The sequence below is a fragment of the Myodes glareolus genome, chromosome 12, assembly GCF_982192425.1.
Source record: "Myodes glareolus chromosome 12, mMyoGla1.1, whole genome shotgun sequence".
NCBI lineage: Eukaryota > Metazoa > Chordata > Mammalia > Rodentia > Cricetidae > Myodes > Myodes glareolus.
This window is the reverse complement of record NC_142037.1, coordinates 80271865-80293958: the sequence shown is the minus strand read 5'-3', so window position 1 is coordinate 80293958 and position 22094 is coordinate 80271865. Positions and strand designations below refer to the sequence as shown.

Sequence of the window (22094 nt, the reverse complement as noted above, 5' to 3'; positions counted from 1 at the left end):
TAGTAAAGCTTAAATAATTTATACACAATATTGATTTTTTCATTATATTAATTATTCTTTATAGCACACATAAGGAACTTGGAGAATAAAACCTTCAAAGCAAGGAGATTTATCTGAAGCAGTGTCTTAGGCTTCAGTCTAAATGTAAGAGGGAAACAATGAACCTTGATGGTCGCAAATATTTGAGGTTAATAAATAAATGCAATACTGCCAATGCACCTCAATTTCTCCAGGTTTAAGACATTTCCTACCCAAATGACTTTTATATACACCATTGGAAACAACTGTAGAGAAATCATAATAAAAGTATTAGAAATAGATCCAGACATGGGACTATCATCTCAGCACTGGAGCCAGAGGCAGGAGGGCAGTGAGCTGAAGACCAGTCTGGGCTACACAGAGAGAAAAGGCCACCTGAGGTCATGCAGGGAGACCTTATCTCAAGCAAACACACAAGAACTTAGAAATGAGATAACCGCTAATTCACCTCTTACATTGTGTGTGTGGGCAGTTTAATAAGGAACTGGTGAGGCTGTGTGAGGGAGACACAGACCCCGACACCTTCCTCCGAGTTTTAAATATTTTTATTTATATTTTACATCTGGGCCTTAGTTTTTCCTCCCTCTACTCCTTCCAGTTACTTCCCCTAATCCCCTGTTCTCACCTCCCAATTCACTCCCTCTAGAGCTGATTCTGTTCAGGAAAGGGCAGGTCTCCCGTGAGTATCAAAAAAAAAAAACATGGCATATCAAGTTGCAGTAAGACTAAGCACTTCCCCATGAATTAAGACTGGGTAAGGCAACCCACAATGAGGTGTAGTGTCCCAAAAGTCAATGAAAGTGTCAGAGACAGCCCCTACTCCTATTACTAGGAGTCCCACAAGAAGATCAAGCTGCCTAACTGTCACATATATGCAGAGGGTCTAGGTCAGTACCATGCAGGCTCCCCTATTAGCCCAGGTTAGTAGATTCTGTGGGGTTTTTTGTAGTATCCCTGACCCCTCCAGCTCCTACAATCCTTCCTCCCTCTCTTACACAGGATTCCCCAACCTCCACATAGTGTTTGGGTCTCCGCATCTATTTCTATCAGTTGCTGTATGAGAAGTCTCTGATGATAATTGGGCTAGGCATCCATGCTGCGGGAGCTCAGGTAACATTATTTCCCTTCTCAGATCTTCGATGGGGTTGAAGATTATATAAATGTAGTTACTTTCCTCTCATGACTTGGCCAAGTTATTTATTATACAAGACTTAAGCTAGTTAGAATAGGATATTTATTCTTATTGTATATAATTTCGTAGGGGTTTAGAACTCTCTCACTTAAACAAAATGGGGAGGTGCTGCGGGAGCTGCTTCTGCTCCTTCAGCCAATAGACTAAGATACCAGCCCACTTGGGCGTGGTCTCGTTTGCTTTGAAAAGCAGCGGTAGCCCTGTGCTCACTCTCTGGCTTCCAGCTCCCTCACTTCCGGCTACTAGACTCCTTTCCTGATCACGCAGAGGGCTGTTGTCTGGAATGGTGATCTGTAAGTTTTTCCCCTTTAAATAAATAACCAACCTATTAATCATAATTCCAAACTGGTGTGAGATTGTGTGTGATTTACGCCTTCATCTCCAGTCTGGTTACAGGAGATAGCCAGTTCAAGCTATGTATCTGCTATTGCTAGAATCTGCTAGTCTTAGTTGGGATCATCCTTATAAATTCCTGGGAGATTCCCTAACCCTCCTGCTCCACTTCCCCACCACCACAACCCCTCGGATTTTTTTAAATATCTGGACTTAAATTCAGTTCAACAAGGTACTTAGCCAGCACAAGCCACTTCCCAAGGCAATTCTATCATGATCAGAAACTTCACACAACAACAAAGGCCTGAACACGATCTTATTTCCAGTTTGCTCAGACTTTGTGTCGTAAAGCAATGAACTAGAGAGAAGACAGGGATGATGTAAACAGAGGATCAATAGATCTGCTCTCCACGGACGACCCATCAACCCTTCCTGTGGGCAGAACAACACACTCCCATGGGTCCCAGTGGGGATATGTATGGATATTTCATTGGGTATTAGTTTGCCACCTATAAACAGCAACAGTTTACTCCCAGCATCTGACTCTCAGGAGTAAAGCAGTAACTATATGCTTCTTTGTGTCTTGTGCCTACTAATTGTATTTAAAAATCTTCCAGCATTTAGAGCTAGGCTAATTTTATTTTTTAATTAGAATTCAAAGTCACAGGTTACCTTATAGCACTTTCTTACTTAGCTTTAGTTGATATCACACGCATACACACTCACCACACACACTCACATACACACACTCACCACACACACATGATCATATGCCCAGCTCCATTCCTGTAGTGCCCTTCCACCCCTAGTATTCACCTATTCACCCTTCATGTCACATGACCGTCCTCAGTCTTCATGTCACATGACCTTCCTCAGCCTTCATGTCACATGACCCTCTTCAGCCGGCTTCCTTCCTTCAAGCATCTTTTGTCCCATTTCATGGGACACTTGCAAGTGTTTTGGCCTTTACCCACATCTACTCCCACATAAATATAAAAACTTTACAATATTCTGCATAGAAAGATTCTGGCGTGTATACTTTAAAGAATACTTATAGCTATATTTCAAAAGTTTTTTAAAATTAAAAGTAAATACATTTAGATAATTTCAAATAATACAATAATACTATTGCTACTTCTCTCTCTTTTCCTCCACTTCTTCCTCTTCTCCTCCCTCCTCTCTCTCTCTCTCTCTCTCTCTCTCTCTCTCTCTCTCTTTCTCTCTCGGTTTTATAGAAATATTGCTCATTAATGTTACTCTGAAGATTCTTAGTGTTTGTGAAACAGCCTAAGCAACAGTGAACATTCAATCTCATAAACACGATTTTGCAGACTACAGCCACTTTGGCACACCGCTTGTCACGCTTTAACTAATATCGCTCTATAACTCCAAATATATAAGATGCTGCACATAGATGTGATATAAAATATGTGTTGTCTACTGTGCACCCTAACACGGATCTAACAGCCCAAATCTGTCACTATTAACCAGCTGGCTCAGGTGCATTCTGATGACAAACATCCAAAATAGCATGATTTTTTTGATGTAGCAAATGTCCCTGCAGTGACTTTCCTTTTGGGAAGAATCCTTTTCTACTTTCACCATTCTGTAAGTCAATACTGCATTCTGTGCAAAGAAGAATCTTCTGCAATATAGCTTTCTGTTCTTCCTCTCATTTGTTGACAAGAACAGAGACATTCATAAAATGGTAAAGAAGCCTCCAGTTATTTGGCACTGTGTCAGTCACCCTCCAGATTCATCCATCCCACCCCTGCAACTCAGAGTTTACTTCCATTCTTCTCTGTCTCACTGGAGTCCATGAAATAGATCAACTAACTAGTTCCCGTGCCTTCTAGCTTCCAAATAGAGTCACTGAGTGGAAGACAATGGGGAAAGACAGACAGTTAACAGGAGAAAGTAGTCAGGACCTATTCTCCCAACCCTTTCTTTCTCTCTGCCTCAATTAGGTCCACAGTTGCAGCTGAAGGAGATTTCTACAAACACTTCTTATCAATATACCTCTTCTTGGGTTTCCCCAACTGAGACAGTATCTCCTGTTGGCCACCAGCATACAAAAGATACAATAACGTCAGTCTTCCCCATTGCTACTTGCTATCCAGTTGAGCTAACAGTCTCCCTTCCTTATTAAAGGGTACCTGGAGATCCAATGTCTGTTCTCTTATCCCAGTTTGTACCTTTATGGTGTATGCCCTTAAAATCCCAATCGATGCCAGAACCCACACTAATAAAACCAGAAAAAGACTGCAGCATGCTACAAAAGAGAAGGCATTTATTAGTAAATACATAGCAGTAACATTCAATATACTTATTCTCCAAAACAGATAGCCTGTTGGGTGGCCGAAAGCATCTTCCAAACACACAAAAGAGACGCAGTCACTGCATGCAGGACCAAGTTCTGACTTCTCCATTCAGCGTTACCTCCTTCTGGTTCAGTTCTCTTTGGGTTCATTCACCTTGGTCACTTTGGTCTTTCTTCTCCTCTGTCGAAACTGACAGCCCACACCACCACTCTGTTTGCTCCTCCTTCGTGTGAGACCTTGCTCTTTACTGAAATATAGGTGTGTTCTTCTCCTCAGACTGCCATCCGCACATTCAGATCGAACTGTTTAAAACCGAGTTTGCTCTTCTTCCTATGTCTACTTTTGCTTTAGACATAAACTGTAAAAATCTACAGGTTTCTAACTGTGGTCCATCAGACAGGTTTGTAACTACACACTCAGAATCTTGAATTCTTTGGAAGAATGCTCTGTAAATCTAATGAATAAATACCAAGGAAGTCAAAGTGATTGACATTCATGACATCCTGTGATTATAAAGGAATTAGAATGCACAGCCCAACATAAATCCACAGTGCTAGATGAAGGGTTCTTAAAACAAATGACAGTACGTACCAATAAAAGCATGGGTAGATATTAATAATAGCAGTGAACTAAAAATATTTATGTGCCACAGGCAACTAATTCAATTTCACTGCAGGACTTTTTCATGTATGAATTTAATTGTGTGTGTTTAAACATTTTATTGCTGTTTCATTAATTTCCCATTAGAAAAAAAAACAGTATGCTTGGGGGAAAATACTTCACTTTTCCATTTAACTAAGTACCCACTGAGTGTCCCTAGTACTAGATGAATCAACATTTACTTTTTCTCTTCTGCAGCCTTTTCTTTTGCATTACAGCTTGTCTGTTAGTTTCTGTGTTATTTAGATAAAGGTTCTAGATTCCAAAAGGATAGCATAGCTTCTATCTTATCTTTACTCAGTACAGGCTGTCAGCGTATGAAAAGTCCCGAGAGAACATAATGGCTAACCATATATATGACTTCCTGACTCTTTTCTAAGGACACTACATAGGTTGCTAATGCCTAGATTATCATGTAAATTATAACACTCTTGCTACTCCCCTTTCCCAGAAAGGAAACGGACACACACAGCAGGTGACTGATGACCCGAGGTTGCATACCGAGAAGCTGAGCCTAAAATCCCCAGAGTTTGACTTTGGAATCCAACTCTTCGGTTTTAATTACTTTCAGAAATCAGAGGACAGTGTTGTTTTCTGTCACTACGAAGCTTGACATGGGATTCCTCCAATTTCTCTTGGGGATGCTTTCCTAACTCATTATATCTTCCATCAGCCATTTTCCAACCAGACCAATCCAACTCGAACTCTGCCGTCTGGTTTACCAGTAGTAACCATAAGTCTAAATATGCCTAAGATGATGTAGACTTCTGTCCTCCACCCATCCCCTCAGCTCAATCTGATACTTTTTCTGTACTAAAAATGTATAATAAAATAACCTTTCCAAAATTTAATGTACCTGTGTATTCCCAAATGAATAGCTGATATCTCTTATTCTAAGAGGAGAATCTTATTGACACAATACAATAAACCTTACCTTTTTTACTTTTTCTTTTCCCTTGGATAATCAGACATAGCACCTTGCTTGTGGTGGATCTCCACTGCTAACAAGTTTAATTTACACCCAAAATAACAGTCATGAAGGAAAGCGTCTGATAATGTTCTAAAGGGCCACAATCTTGTCAATTACACTATAATTTTAAAGGCAATCTAAAAGCAGGCATTTTCTGAGCATCGTCTATGGGTCAATCTCTGTGCTGAGCACTTCCTGTGGTTTACAGAGCAACAGTATGTACCACAGGAAGATTAAAAACAAATAGCACTCTCTAAGATAACAACATTTGCGTACATTTCTCAACATATTGTTAAATACTCAGCTATAAGTGATATAAAGTACCATTAGCCAATTAAAATCAACAGAGAATTTATCCATGATAGCTAACATCCAGCAAATTCTGACTCAAGGAAATGGATTATTATAAAATACATCAATAAGAGTTCCCTATTCATTTAATGTCATATTAGCCCTGCCCAATAATGCATTTTGTGACATTAGGGTTTGACAGTCGCAAACTATTAATCCATTATCAAGCAAAAGTGCTTTTCAAATGCCCTAAGATCCTGATTGTTCTTAGTCAAAATGAGGTGATAATAATTAGCATTGGGGAATCATAGAAGAGTCTGGGGCTAAGCAAAACTAACTACATTGTTGGCTAAATTTACCTAGCTTCTAATTATCAAACAGTTCTGTTTCTCTAAGTTCTGTCTCTCTAAGGCTCCCTCCTCCACCCCGAGTAACCAGCAAGAGAAGGCAGTGGAAGTCATCATTTGTTAGGATTAAACACCCTCACTATTTAGAAACCCAAATGCGTTTAACCTCTTCCTGACTCACAGAAATATTGGTGGTTTGAGGCAGAAGTGATACTCTGAGGGACCTTGCTTGTCACGAGCAAGTAAGCAGATGTGGCTTGCCGACAGAACAACCCTTATCTCTTTAGTTTTAGGCTGCACACAAACCTTGTGGGAAAAAGTTAGCCTTCTTGGTAGCCCAGCTTTTTAACTACAAGAGAGAGTAAACTTTCTATTTCAGCACAGGCTACAGTGGTCTAGAATCTTTGATTCGGAATTCTGCAGAAAGCATATATTTTAGTGTGCTGTCTACAGGCAAAGCAGGATGATGCTTCAAAGCGGTACTATTTGTTTGTTTGATTGTTTGTTGCGGGATGAGTTGTGTTGTGTCTTCTCATCTTATCTTTCAGTATTTGTTAAGGAAACAATGTCATTACAAGGTCCCGCTGCTTTGAGCTCGGAATGTGCAGAACAACCTCTTCTCTCAGGTTGTATTCTACCAAAGTTTCCCTGTAGAAATATTTATGAATGCTAGAGAGAGCGCTGATTCATGTATGATCTTGGTTGTTCTTTCTGTTCACATGCTAGGGTTGGGAGAAGACACCCTAAATTCAGCTTCAGATGGACTCAGGATTCTTCCAGTAAAAGGCCATCCAGGCTGTCTTTGCCCAGGAAGGAGTGAGTGTCATCTTCGTCAGTGGTGAGTCAGGCACCACTAAAGTCCCTGCTGCTGAGAGCCACTTCACCTCACAGAAGAGTTCATACTGACTGGAGACAGCTACACATTTTGTGAGGCTCATTCTCCAGCTGAAACCCCACCAAGTCTCAACCTGGTTCTACGTTCAGGGTTGATACCAGGCCCCTTCACCTTCCACATCTTCTTTTGAATACTGAAGGCAACTTTGATCATTCTCCTTATGTTTTTACTGTGAAGTAATTACCAATGCCTTCAGTTACTGTAAATATAGCTTTCAGTTATCAATGAAGGTATATCAATCAGATATCAATCAAGACAAATTATCATTTACTTAAAAGCATTCCTTTAGCAGCATGCAAAGATGGCTGGAGGCTCATTTCTCTCCCATTTATTAGCAACTGTACTTGACACCATTGAAGGTCCTGGGGTCCACCCGGGAAACTACATCTATACTAGCATCTCTCTCTCTCTCTGTCTCTCTCTCTGTCTCTCTCTCTGTCTCTCTCTCTCTCTCACACACACACACACACTACAAAGTGAGTCAAAGAACCTCATCATACTGACCACAGTGCCTAAAAAATGTCACAAGCATCAAACTGAAATTCACCTGAGTTAATCTCTCTAAGATTACAAATGGGAGCACAGTGAAGGCCTGCTTTCCTGTCTCCCTGTGCAGTATTGAGACATGAAAGTCATTTTCCCATCTCATGTGTTGAGGTTCTTTGCTAGAACAGACAGGCACAGGAATCGGGGGAGAAGAAGCCCATGTCTCCAGTCTCGGCTGAGTCCACCTCCACTCTCCTTCCCTGCTGTATACTTATGTAAGTCAGCAGGCACCACGAGAAGTCGGTTTAATCACTAGCAGCACAGAGTCCTGTCTAGTACCAAGTCCATAGGAAATCAGCCATCCCAATAGGATCAATGGAACATGAGTCAGAACGAGAAAAAAAATCCCCTCCTCATCCTACAGAAGGCTATGCAAGAGTATCTTCTAGCATTGTGTGAGAAAGACAATGATACCCACTCACCCAGGTTAAAGCTACCTTTCCTAACAGGCCAGCCCACACAAGATCGGCACTGTTCAAAACACAATCCCATTAATTTCAGAGCACCTGACATACTAGAGGTAGGTAATTAAGACACTTGTCACCATGATATATGATCAGAGAAGTCACAGAAGTTAGGACACGGAATATGATGGTCACATGAAGATATGAATTCCCAAGGGAAACTTCAGTAACATCATCTCACCTTTTTTGTGTTAGCATGTTCATCAAAATTGTGGAGATTAGTTTTCTCTTCAGTGGTTTTTATCTTTTTTTATTTTACTATAAAATGTTATGGTTCCATCCGCACTCAATATTGGTAAAAAGAATTCCCCTAAAACTTGAGTTATAGAAAGAGGAGAAAACATAAAATAAAAGGCAACCCAGGCCAGGGAGAAGGCTCAGTGGTGAAGGATTCACCACATAAGCATGAGGACCTGAGTTCAGAACCCAAACACCATGGCTGTAGTTCCAGTATTCCCAGGGTGAGATGGAAGGCAGAGACAGGAGAGCCTTCAAAAACTCACAGACCCTTTAGCCTGGTAGAAACATCTACTATCAAGATACAGGCCTCAAGCAAGGTGGAGGACAAGGACCCACACGTGAGGTTGTCCTCTGACCTCCCCAAGCACTCCAAGGCATGCATATGCCCAATATGCTTAGCCCCCCAACAACTAGCTTTCTCTCTCTCTCTCTTCTCTCTCTCTCTCTTCTCTCTCTCTCTCTTCTCTCTCTCTCTCTCTCTCTCTCTCTCTCTCTTCCTCCCTCCCTCCCTCCCTCACACACACACACACACACACACACGCACACAAATGTAAGATTTTTTTAAAATCAGAACACAGACAAGACAGTGAGATAGGACAACCTACTGATAAACTGAGAGGAATAAAGCACCACACACAAAAGAAGAAATCCTTGGAAAATGATTTTTTAAAAAGTGATACAGACAAACCATTTTCCTGTTGGTTTCCAATCCCATCTCAACCACTGTCTGTAGTCAAAGTTCACCTTTGTGATACCCCAAGGCCGTGTCCCTTCCTGAGCTTCTGAAATTCATATGAAACATCCTTCAATCCCCCCTGTTCTCTCAGAGTTGGTTTTCTCTCTCCTGTCTCTAGCCTGACTGTCCCTCTCTCCTCTCTCACTATCTACTTGCCATACACACAGCTATCAAATATTAAGTATTATATAATCATCATATTGTACTATGTGTATATACTGTGCTAAGTATGTTCCATCGATTAGCTCATTTAGTTCTCAAAACACACCTATATGGAGCATCCTAAGTATTACTTACACTATAAAGTGGGGAGAATGTGAGACTCAGGCTCTGAAAAGAGTGTAATTTACTCTTAGTACACACATCATGCAAGATCCATGTTCTTCGAACTCCAGAGTCTTGCATTTACCAATTATGTGATCCACAAGGGCATTGATCCTTTAGAGAAATGGGAGGAGCTGACAACAGGGGACCCAGAGAAGAGCGCCTAGGGAAATAAAACCAACAGGAGCTCCTTCTCAATTTTGCTTGGAGTCAGCCCTATTTGAAGTAGACCCTTGTTCCCATTATGTACCAATAGATTATCTGCCATTTTGCATTGTGGAAATGTACCCTCCATTATCCAAGCTAATCTTGTTGACTGTAGAATGCTGTACACAGACATTACAATGACAGACAACTAATTCAATCTTCTCTGCTAGCAAGATGCTACTGTTAACGTCTCTTCAATTCCTCCCCTATAGCTTTTGATGCAGGGCCCTTCACATTTATCACAGCTATTCCTTCCAACAGTATCTATGAAGAAAAGAGACTCACTGAGGAGAAGGAGGGGGGGAAGAAATAAGAAAATTCTACAACGCAACATAAAAGATCACATTAAAAAAATAGAGAAAAACAAATTGATACAACATAATAGATCATCTGATAACTTCTGGTGCAAAGAGAAATGAATGTTTATGATCCATTGCTAAACTGAGAATGTCATTTGCTTTTGATAGAAACCATATGTTTACATGGTCACAGTGGAATTTTCCTGCCAGGAAGTAGAGAGATGGGGTGCATCTCCTCTATAAGGGAAGACCTCACGACATATGGCCTGCATGGGTCACTAGCAGCAGGACCGTCTCTTTACTTAGTGAAACCCAGTGACTTCGTATTTCTCATCTTCATGGATATATTCACTAGGGCATTGTTTTGTTTTTTAATACTAACACTCACTGGAAGTCACCCAGAGGGTTTGATGTGATCATAAAAGACTCAGTTTTGCTGGAATGGAAGCAGAGAAACTGGCTCACAAACTCCAGGAATCTGTAATATCTAAATGAAAAGGGCGCACCACGGAAGGACGAGAGCAGAGACGACCTCACTGAAGTAGTTGTGCTCTGTGGTAGGAAGAGAAAATGTAATACTTTAAAAGTTTTAAGCTAAAATACGATGGCAGGCTCTAAAATAATGCACTATTAAAATATTTACAGGTGCGAAGTCCTTCAGACAAACTACAAGAAGAGGGCCACCGGTTTCTTATTCTGACCAATCTCCGTCAAACAGAAAGGAGCATCAAGGAACGTGTTTAATAAACTGCAAGAGTAAATTTAAAAAAAAAAAAAGTACCATGATGCAAGTCCACTCATTCTGGGAGAAATGAAGTAGAATTAGATGCTTCAGTAGTGGCGAAAAAAAAATTCTGTAAATGAAGCTTTCCCATAATGTCACATGCAGAAAGCTGTCCGGCAGTAACACATCTAGCCGAGTGTTTCAATTCCTGCTTCCCTACCCCAAATTGTTTGAAACCTTCGAGATTCAAAACTTCAATAAGCCAGTGTTCTGAACTTGTAGTATTTCACTCCCTTGAGCATGTCAGATAAATCTCCAGACAGCACTGGGCAGAAGAGCATCTGACCATATTCTTAACCCTGGGCATTGCTCAAAGGGTGGCAGCAGCTGCATTGGCAGCTAAGCTTGCAAACTTTCTCAACCCTCAGCTGCCTTGCCGTGCTAGCCGGCTAGCATACCCTCTTGACAGCAAAGGGTTCAGGCTTTGATTCCACTGGGCACAGGTCCAGGCACACAGTAGGCCTTTAACAAAGAATGGTGGAGTGAGCCGTTGGAAAGGCTTAAGGGGAAGAGTGGAAATCTTGCTGAGAACAGCATGAGTCCAAATCCTGGCATTGCCCAGCAACAAAGACCATCTCCAGAATTACGGTTATCACAGTAGAGCGCATATTTGCACGTGAATCTCCAAAACGGCATCATAAAAGATTGTTTTCTGATCTGGCAAGCAGCCACCATGAGCCACTTATGAGGGGATTATATACTCCAGCTTCCCCATTCCTGAAAAACTCATGCTTTGTGTCTGCCCTCCCAGCTCGCCTTTGCTTCGGGTTTCCACCATATAATTTAAGTTCACAATTCGACCTCGCTGGTCCAACCCGGACCTTGGACACCCTGGCTATTCCATAGCTATTCTGGAGTGCCCGCTCCACAAACCACATCAGTGTGCTAGGCACTGGGCAAAACGCACACCAGGATGACTCTGGACACGTCTGAAGGTGACAGCGAATGGCAAGAAGCGGTGGAGCATGGGGAAGGAACCAGCTCAAGACCCCTACGATATCCAGAGGTGCTTACCGTTCACCCAAATTCTCTGCCAAACAGCAAAGGGAGCAAGCAGCAAAGGGACTGGCGGGTTCGGGACTGGGGGCGGGGAAGGAGAGTCTCAGGTAATAGATAGCAGTCATATGGGACAGTGACGGTACCTGGTGTGGCTGTGGTTGCGGGGACAATCCTTCTTCTCCATGATGGCCGGCACGCAGTTGGTGAGCTCGGTCCAGTCGGCGTGCAGCCCGCAGCTCCAGCCGGTGGAGAAGCGGGAGAAGAGCCAGGTCTCCTTCTTTCCCGGCCGGTGGCAGGTGCACTTTTTCTGGCCAGCTTTGCAGCTACACGGCTGTTCCAGGCGAATGTTCTTCACCAGGTGCCGGCCGAACGTGGTGCCCCCCGTCTTCTGGATGTGTAGAAACACTATCACGTCGCGCCCTTTGATGTTGAAGTCCACGAAGCGGGTCAGGTCCTTCAGGGTGAAGTTGAAGCGCGGCACTAACCGGGGCAGGGAGCCGTTTTCGGGCGCCTCGGGATCCGGCTCCTCCTCCTCTTCCTCCTCTTCTTCCCCAGGGTCCCCGGGATCCTCATCCTCATCCTCAGGAGCCGCGACCCCTTGAGGCCCCTCGGGGGGTCCCCGGGGCGGTGGAGGCAGCTGGGGCCGCCGCTCCCACTCATCTGGGGGCGCCTGAGCCCGTCGAGCAGGACTCGGAGCGGCGGGCGGGCGGGCCTCCCCGACACGGGGCTGCTCCCCGAAGTTGGTGCAGGAGCTGGTGCAGGAAGGGGACACGTACTGGTACATGATGACCACGAAGAGGAGAGTGAGAACCGGCGTCAGCAGCCACTTGTTGAACCTTTCATCCATGGTCCCGCTCTCAAGCCGGCAGGTGAGGTGGCGGTGGCGGCGGCGGCAGAGGCGCGATTGGGCGCCTGCTCGGAAGTTTCAGGGACTCCGGGGCGCGGCTCGGAGCCCGCCGCTCCTCCATGCCCCTGCCGCCGAAGAGCGCGGCTGGCTGGCTGCCCCGCCGCACTCCGGGGCTTGCGGAGCCGGGGCCTACGAGCGGAGCCGGGAAGACGGGCGCCGGCGGCGGCGTGGGGTTCCTCGCGATCCCCGGGGCGCCTGGCTCGAGCCGGCTCCTCTTGCGCCGGGACGCGGCGCTCTCAGGCGACACGGAGCATCCCGCCGCCGGCTGGCAGACGCTCAGGCGCTGGGGCGCGGGGTTCGGGTCCTGGACCTGCCCCGGGCTGCTGCAGGCGGCGGCGAGCACCGGGGCTGCATGAAGCTCGCCAAGGCACGGGCCAAGGGCAAAGGCGCGGCCGGGCCCCGCAGTCCCAGTCCTCCGTGTGCACCGCGCCCCGCACCTTCCCCAGCGGGTCCTCGGGTGCCCGGAGCCCGCTGCAAGTTTGCAAAGCCGCCCCACGGCGTCGGCGAGAAAGACACCTCTGCGGAGCCGCCTCCCGGGCGAATCGCACTACTGCTCCGGGTCCGCCCGCCCAGGCAGGCGCAGGCAACGCGCACACACTCGCTCACGCGGGCTGGCACCGCCACAACCCGCCAGCCGGTGTGACAGGAGCCCTGCTACCCGCAGCAAAAAACCTGCCCTAGGTACGGAGCATGCGCCAAAGCCTTCCTCAACCCCGGAGGAGTTTCCAGGGGAGGAGTCCGCGACTCCGTGGGGCTCGCGGGAGGTTGCTGGGGGTGGGAATCCTTTCAGCCCGGAGCTGGGGAAATCTGACAAAAAGGCGAGAACAGGCTCCACGGAGGGCGTTGTTAGCAATGATCTGATTCCTCTAAATGGCAACACTGGCAGCTTTCTCTGCATGAGAGTGGACCGAAACCTGCTTGGTCTTGTTTGCAGGAATAACACCCCTATGGCAGGAAGTCCCACACAGACAGGGGTTTTTTGTCCCTCCTCAGCATGGGAATGACTCCAGGCTTCTTTTACTGTCTCCCCAAGACATTCAAACTGAGTGCTCAAGTTTGTTCCAATCCTTCCTTAACTATTAACTTAGCAGGTCCAACGCCACAACTTCATTCAACCAGCAACCATTAAACGCCTGCTATGTAAAGGGCGTTGTGTCTGGTGCATACTTCATTTCTTCCCCCACGAGGCCGGTCCAACACACAGCCACGCAGGTTATAAATGCAGTTTAAGGGTCACCTCCTAAAATTCATTCTGCTAACACCCAGTGAGCTCTTTAACGTTCGGGTCTAACCTTTCCCAATTGAAGCGTAGCACCAGCTCTCCTCGCCTGCGTTTTACAGTGGAGTCTTCCTCGGTCCCCAGATGTTTTTAAAAGCTTCGTTTTTTCGGAAGTGTACATTTTGAAATTACCCCAGAATCCAATCTTTGCTTAAAGACACATTACGATTTTCAGATAATGAATGGATACGCCAACTAGTTCACATCATACTAGAGGACCTGACCCACAATGCCTAAACCTGCTAGAGTTGTTTGCCAAGAGATAAGAGTGTGTTGACATTTGGGGCAATCGGTGTGAACTGGCCTAGGCTAACCGTGGCCCTCCTAGTTACCAGCCAGACATCTCCACCAGCTACGGTATCCCACACTTTCATAGCAGCACACCTTCTACCTGTCTTATTTCTTCCACTGTGCTGGCCCCTTCTGCCATGCCCGCGTGTGCAACCACCTGTTAAAATCCAGATCTCTTTTGGGAATGCTAACACAGTTCATTGGAGGTTTTTTGATTGTTCTAGACAGGTGGGGCTCTTCCCACCTCTGCTTCCACTCATTTTCAGCTTTTCGCAGTTGCCATCCATACCCTACCATTCTCGATGCTGTGGAGGTCTGCATCCCTAAGAAAGGTGTTGGGTAAGATGAATTGACTTCTCTACAGCTTTCTGGGCTCCATCTTCTCTCACGCGAGTTTAGAATCCTCTTAATGACATCCACACGACACTCCAAAGCAAGAAACCTTTGTTTTCAGAAGAAGAACACAATAAACTTGGGAACTATTACCTAAATGCATCGGGTTGACACAGGGTTTTCTGTTTGTTTTTCTTTTGTTTTTTTAAGGCTAGGGCAATAACTGATGACATGCATACACATGTTCCTGGGTTTCAATTTCCAGAGCTATAATTTTTTTCTTTGAAAGCCGCACAGTCCTGACACTCAGTGCTGGTAATCTCGGTGTCTCCGCTAGGGAAGCAAAGACAAGAGATAAACAGATCACCAGCCTAGCCTGCTTGGCACGTGCCAGGCCAGTGATCGTCTCTGTCTCAAATGATGACTGGATAATACTTGAGGACAACATTCCAAGCTGTCTCCTGGCCTCCACATGCACAAACACACAAGAGCATGTACGCGCGCACACATACACACATGTATGCGCGTGTGTGCACGCACGGACATAGTTCACTTCAGGTAAAAAGTCGTTATGCCTTTGCATGCTATTGTATTGGAGAGATACCATATTTTCTAGAATATGGCATTATTCCTCACAGCTGAATAGAGTCTTTACACACAAATGGATAATAGGATGTTGTGATAATTTCCATAGTGGAAAAGTCTTTCCTAGCCATCTTCTTTTTGGTTCCTCAGAACAGCACTCCAAGGAGTTAAAAAAGAGTAAAAAAAGAAAGATGGGTAATCTCTCATTTCAGAGATGAGGAAACTGAACCAAGAAATGTCAACTGAAAGTAAAGTCAAAATTAGAAGCTTGTAATGCCCTGAAATACATGCAAATCTCCAGTGAAGAAACCCATGGATCATCAACAACACAGCTCATAATGCTCATAATTTCCTCTTGAGACCCTCTGAGGAAGGAGGCAGGAAGAGACAACAAAATTGCTACAGAACAATTAAGTTATTTTCCCTCTCCCCATGGCTTGCTAGGCAAAACAGAGCAATTTCCTACCCTGCAATGTTTTGGTGTCTAGTTATAGCTTCCAGATAAACAAGGGAAAGACGGTACCAATCATAAATCGATGACATCATTATTAAAACAGGACATGTGTGAGAATTTCAGAAGAAAACACTGTAAAACGCAACAGCTGTGTGGCTGGTAACACGTGTGTCCATAAGTACATGTGTCCTCATAGCCGTGTTCACAAGCATTACAATCCTACAAGACCTTTTCTGTTGTTGTTGTTTTCGCTTTCACTGAAATAGCTGATGGGGTGCCACCCCTTCTTTGAGGTAACTGGAAGAAAAACAACGCATAGACTCAGAACAATTGCAGAGATAATGCAGGTGTGTGCTCAGGAATCCGTTCCCAATGATAGGTAACTTTGGTTGGGTAAACACCCTTTCTGCCCCAGGTGTGATCTCTTTAGTGCCGCAGTAGAATTCGTCATAAACCCAATCAAAGCTCTTAAGTCATGCAATAAACAGGCTTCTTATCTACGAGGGCAGACGCCAAATTCTGGAGAAAATGAATTGAAACTTTCTAAAGCTGAATGCTCTCCAGGTGAAAGGAAAAACATATTTGCGTTCGGCCTACTATAGCTACTCCAGGATGATACCAGCTGGCAATTGTTCCTGGCTAACAGATTGCAGCTACTATGATTCCTACATAAATTATTAAAATAATAAAAATAATGTTTTCAAAAAAGCTTTCTTCCACTTCCTCTGCCAGTCTAGCAATAAGCTTAACACTTAGCTGTCTGTGAGACAATTTGTTCACCTAATCCTATGCCTTAATAAGCTTTACTACAATTACCTTCTTGCCGGATTCTTTGTCTACGTTGACTTTATTTTTTCTTCCTCGATTCTTCCCAATACTCCCAAACCTGTTACCAGTATTGCACTGGCACCTCCCCCCGTCCCGGATTCACACTTTTGATTAGAACAGTTCTCATTTAATCAAGTTCAGTTGGGAGATAAAATTGCTTCTCAGCGTCTTCCTTTTCCCATTGGTACAAGAAGCTGCCTTTGAGAGTGGTGAGGGCACCCTGGAGGGATTTGAGAACCAAATAATCCCAGAGAACAGTGCTGGATCCCCTGTGTTTGCACACGGCGATGCAGAGATGAGCAACCCCTTCAAAGCAGATGAGAAACAAAACAGATCGCATCTCTGATTGGCTGGGAGAATCTCTCTTTCAAGAGTGAGTCCAGGGTGGAGAGATGGCTCAGTAGTTCAGAGGACTGATTGTTCTTCCAGGAGAAATGGGTTTGATTTCCAGCAACATAGGATGTTGGCAACAGTCCCAGGAAATCTAACCCTCTCTTCTGTCCTCTTCAGGCACCAAGAACATAACAGTTCACAGAAATACACCTAGACACATACAATTATACAAATGAAAAAGAATTAAAAGTGTTCTTATCCACTGAAGTGATTTCGTTCTTGATGTTGTAGGCAGACGCTGCCCCCAAGTTGCTTGGTTACGCAGTTTGCAGAGAACACTAACCTCTTCCTCGGGAAGTTCTTAGAAGCCTTTGTAGAGTCAGTGCAGATCACAGACAGAATGGTGACCTAGACTGACGTACTGCAGTTCCCTACACCGCTGTGACTTTGAAGCCACTGTGTCCCTAAGTATTACATTTCAGAATTCCTATGCATGTGAGTGGCTGATTTTTTTGGCTTTGTTGTATAACCTTCCTCCACCCACCATAGATAGCGCCTGTCAGGGAAGCATGGGAACTGCTATCTGTATGCATAAGATATGTTCATTAAGTCGGTGTAATGTAAGTAACGCACTCGTGTTTTCGTAGCGGATGTGCAGTTGTTGCTTCAACAAGGATTTGTTGAGCGTTCACCATATTGCTTTGGAGGCTTGAGCTATACCATGAAACAAGACCTGCTTCCATGAATCCTACATTCCAACAGAGAGGGAAGGGACATATATGAAGAAATAGACATAATTATCTCACTTCATCCAAAACATATAATGAAATGCATATATAAATATAAAGTGCAGGGTACACTTAGTTACATGGCTTACATTAGGAAACAATGAAAATAATCATGTTTGCCCTCAAGAATTTAAATGCCAGAAAAATGAAAACAGTACAGAAGAAATTAGAGGCTGGAAAATTGATCATATTACGGCTGGTGGGATATTATAAAAATTTACTTCTGAGAGGGGAGAGGAGAGAGTCATGGAAGTATGTGAACTGTTTATAGTTAATTGGACTACTTTATTTTGTCAAGGTATACTATAAGTGGCCAAACGTAGAAACAGGAAAACCAGTCATAGACCATTCCAGTAACCATAAGAGAGGTAACAAAGGCTCAGACTAAGATGAGGAAGTAGCAGGAGAGGTGGTCAGAAGCAGCCAGACTGTTTGTATTTTTAAGGTAGAATTGTGTACGTTCCGTCATGAGTTGAAATTTAGGTAAAAAAGAAGAGTGGAAGATGACATTGAGACTTGGGGTAGAAGCCACTGAAGGATACCGACCAAGACTGTTCCAACTGCTGCAGGAGACACAACGAAGGTGACGGGCTGGAGAGCAAGTGCTGGTCAGTGGCCCTGGACAGAGAAACGAGTGTTGTTTCCTGCAGCTTATTCCAGAAGCACTAGGATGAGCCATCCACACCAGACACCCAGGAACGGCTTGCTGCACAGGCAATAATCGTGATGCTCTGCCTGGGGAGAACTTGGGGTGTGTTAGGTAGAGGAGAATGTTGGGGAGACTGGGGGCATATCGTCAGAAACAGAAGACTGGGTGTAAGATAGTCAGGAGTTGGAAGCAAGCTCATGGAAAAGATTGACGAGAAAGGGGCGGACTCAGTCAAAAAGTCAATGTTGTTGTCCAACAACCAGTGATCGGGGCTTGACCTACGGAGAAAAAAGTGAAGGAAATAATTTACCGAGTTATACGTCCCCAGACTTGGAATGGGAAGGTGGGAATTCTCTCATTTCCCAGCAACAGAACAGAAACGTCCTGGGGTGGAGGGAAGAGAAAACAGTCGGTCGTGTTTAAACTGAGCAGTCATTTCTTCGTGTTTGGAGTAAACAGCCAATTACTCCCTTTGGCTTTTGCCCAGATCTACGCTAGGGGGTCATGTACCGTCTTTCCACTGGCTGAAGGAACCATGGTTTCTGGGAGCTTCTGTTCCCTGTAGCCGCTCCCCCACGACCCTCCTGGACTCATGGGCTGTTTTAGTCAGAGTTTCTATTGCTGTGAAGAGACACCATGGCCACGGAAACTCTTCCAAAGGAAAAGCGTTTTACTGGGGTGGCTTACATCTTCAGAGGTCCACTCCATTATCATCAGGGTGTGACAGCGTGGCGTACTGGCAGACAGGGTGGCGTGCCGGCAGACCTGGGTGCCGGAGAAGGAGCCAAGTTTCCTACATCTTGACTGGTTGGCAACAGGAAGTCAACTGAGCATAGGAGACCTCAAAGCCTGCCCCCTCAGTGATACACTTCCTCCAACAAGGTCATACCCACTCCAAAAAATCCACACCGCCTGATAGAGTCACTCCCTTGGGGACCATCCTTTTTGAAACCTCCACAGGTGCGATTCCTGTTTACCTCAGATGGGAGCCCTTCAGTGACTTGGGAAGGTGACCCGCCACCTCTTTCTGCTCTTTGATGACCTTTTCTCCCTCGTAGCTAACTCAGTGATTTTCCTACCCCCAGATGCGGCCCTCTTCTTTACCAAACAAATACTTTTTAACTTTACAACATATCAAAGGATTTATTGTGCTCCTTAGAAACGGGAAGCTAAAATGCATTTAGTACAGCCATAACTTTTACCATGTTTTCCTTAGAATATATTGCCACGATAGATTTAGAGTTAAAGAGCATACATCATTAAATGTGGATAAAGACTAAATTTCTCTCCAACTGTACTAGTCTAGCCTTTATCAACAATGCACGAATGCTTATTTTCCACTACAACCTTAAATTTTCTGGAAAAAAAAATATGTAGTGCTTCAAAAAATGTGCCATCCTTGTGGAGGGGCTGCATTGATCTTCTCTGTATCGTTCCAGGTTTAGTATATTGAAGAATCTAGCACACAAACAAATATTTTTACATGGCCTCTTTAGGTAATGAGCAAAGAGAAGAAGTCACTAACTTAGGGGAAAATGGAAAGTGGCTGGGGAGGGGCATGGATGAACTAAGAACAGTGATATGTAAGCGTGAAGAGTCCGTGGTGAGCCTATCACAGCGCATGGCAACTGCAAAAGTTGATTGGAAAAGTGAAGAAAGCATAATGGGACAGCGTGCGCAGCATCAAACAAATGGTAGACGCAGGAGTCGGAGGCCAGGCTCGAGTTCTTGATTAAACACGTAAGTGTGTTAGTTCTAATATCAAGTAGCAAATCACACAGACTGCTCTATAAGCATTCGCTGACAGAATCTGAGAAATACCAAGTAAGCAGTTGGTGGGGTCTGAAAGAGAAATGAGACTTCAAATAAAAAGAATAATAGAAGCAAAACAATAAAAAAGAGAAAAATGTTACAGGGGTAGAGCCAATAAGACTTAGTGATCAAATAGGAAGAGGTGGGTGGAGGGAGAGGGAGATTGACGATGTCTCAACACGTCCTGGCTTGGAATGTTTCAGAGACACTGATATCATTAATATGGATGGTAAAACACACATGGGATTAGGTGCAAAAAAAAAATCAGTGTGGATAATTATTAGTTCTCTTAGCAAATTAAGATGTTTGCGTTTTCCAAATGGGTTTGGTCTTCAAAACGTTTACATTTCACTTTAACAAAGAAGGCTTTGAAAGTGCTCTTCAATTTTTCTGCAGCAAGACAGATAAACTTAGTTTAATTACAAGCTTGGGAAGGAAAAGTCTAGGTAGAAGCACATTTCGTAGAGACTGTCTTCTCTTTCCAATGTTTCCTACCATAAATCAGGGGACGGTGCTCCTTGCTTGTGCACTGGCCACAAACTTTGCTCTGCCTCTCTCTAGCTCACATATATAAGCCATACATGTGGATGTCTATTTTTGATCACGAGACATCAAATATCTGAATGGCTTCTCAGGGATATTCGGGGCATTTTTTTCTGTACTCCATTAGCACGGCGTTCTTCAACAGCCCAGGAAGCAGACGTTCCGGAAGCTCCCCAAGGACAGACATTAAGCAGGACTCTTACCTTGTTGGAGAGGTAGCGCTCTGCAGAGTGCTTTGCACCTAGTAGGTCTCTGAGTAAACATTCCTCCTAATAGCCAAGAAGCAATCAGGGAAGGTCGCTCTGTGATGAAGGGCCTGTCAGGCAAGCCTGAGGACCTAGTTCTCATTCCTGATACCCATGTGAAGCCGCTGTACTTTTTATGAGTGCACGCAATCGGTGTTCTGGGGGAGAGAAGAGACGGGGAAGTGGGGAGAGCGGCGGAACTCACCAGTCGGCTCATCTAGAGAAACTGATGAGCTCTAGAATCAGTGAGAGTTCCAAAGCAACAACAGCAAAAGTAGAGCGGCGTAACAGAAGGTGCCCCAAGCAAGCAACAAGTGCTGGTCACCGCGAGCAGATGCACACGCGTGCGTCCACGTGCATGCACACACACGCGCGCACACACACGCACACGCACAGACACAAATAAAAAGTAGAAAAGGGAAAAAGATTATAAAAGACACAAGTAAGTTCTCCTTCAGGGGAACTTCCACAGCCTCCCTGCCAAGGGTGCCTAGCTTGCAAGGCCCCTACAGTTCTCACCCACACTTTAGCTAAGCTAAAGTGAGTGTTGGGACTGGCTTGGCAAATCAGTGTGTTCTCACTACTGACAACAGGATTTTTAGTGTGACCTTTCCCCACCATTTAATCCGATGCTCCCAGGGAAATGTCTGATGAATCCCACCACGCAAAAGCAAAATTATATTACATCTATGTGGACATCTGCATCCATTTGCCAAAATGACCATCACTTTGCCTTGGAAGTATGTTAGCTACCTGACAAAATTAGTTTTGCTATCTTCTAATAGCTACTAATGCAGATATTATTGTTGAAATTTTTGTTTGTATTATATTCTAAATTTTTTAAATCAATATGGTTTAATGTAACTAAACCTGTCCACTAAATCCCAAGTCAAAATCCTAAATACAGCCTCAGCAGTTTGTACCCATTTTTTTAATTAATTAATATAAGTATTTGTTTCTAAAGTCATGCTGTGAGAGCCATGATTCTTATGCAATTAATCCTTAATTGTGCTCCAGACACCCAAACTCACTGCGCTTTTCCTGCCCAAAATGTCTTTTCAGGGCAGCTGCTCTTCTGCGTTGCGCCCCGCCCCCATGGCTGTAGAAATCTACCGAACATTCTGTCCTGTAGATTACTTTCAAGCATCTAATGTTACCTCTTCCAAGTTATTGTTAGTTAAATATTGCTCTTGTGGTTTCTGTAAGGAAAGATACATTATTTCAAGTGTCAAAGTCTAAGGTGCTGTCCTGGTGTCATAGACATAAACATCTCATACCTCTGACAAAAGAAAATTGAAACATCTGTCTTTTGGAATCTGTTGTGAGGAACTCTATGTGCTAAGAGCATGGGATGGTAGAAAGGAACACATGCTTAGGTGTATACAGAATGGTAGAGAGGA

General features: G+C 44.3%; 1 protein-coding gene and 1 non-coding gene across 2 annotated transcripts in view; both read right to left on the bottom strand.

Moving 5' to 3' along the window:
* Positions 1-12608, bottom strand: part of Hs6st3 (heparan sulfate 6-O-sulfotransferase 3) — a 686576-nt gene extending 673968 nt beyond the window's left edge. The window contains exon 1 of the mRNA XM_048422038.3: positions 11791-12608. Coding sequence (XP_048277995.3) covers positions 11791-12494 — 704 coding nt within the window. The 5' untranslated portion in view covers positions 12495-12608. The remainder of the gene's footprint in view (positions 1-11790) is intronic.
* Positions 12609-19459: 6851 nt separating this feature from the next.
* LOC125392506 (U6 spliceosomal RNA) lies at positions 19460-19563 on the bottom strand. The gene has a single exon (XR_015004928.1). It is a non-coding gene; the product is annotated as a U6 spliceosomal RNA (small nuclear RNA).
* Positions 19564-22094: the final 2531 nt, after the last annotated feature.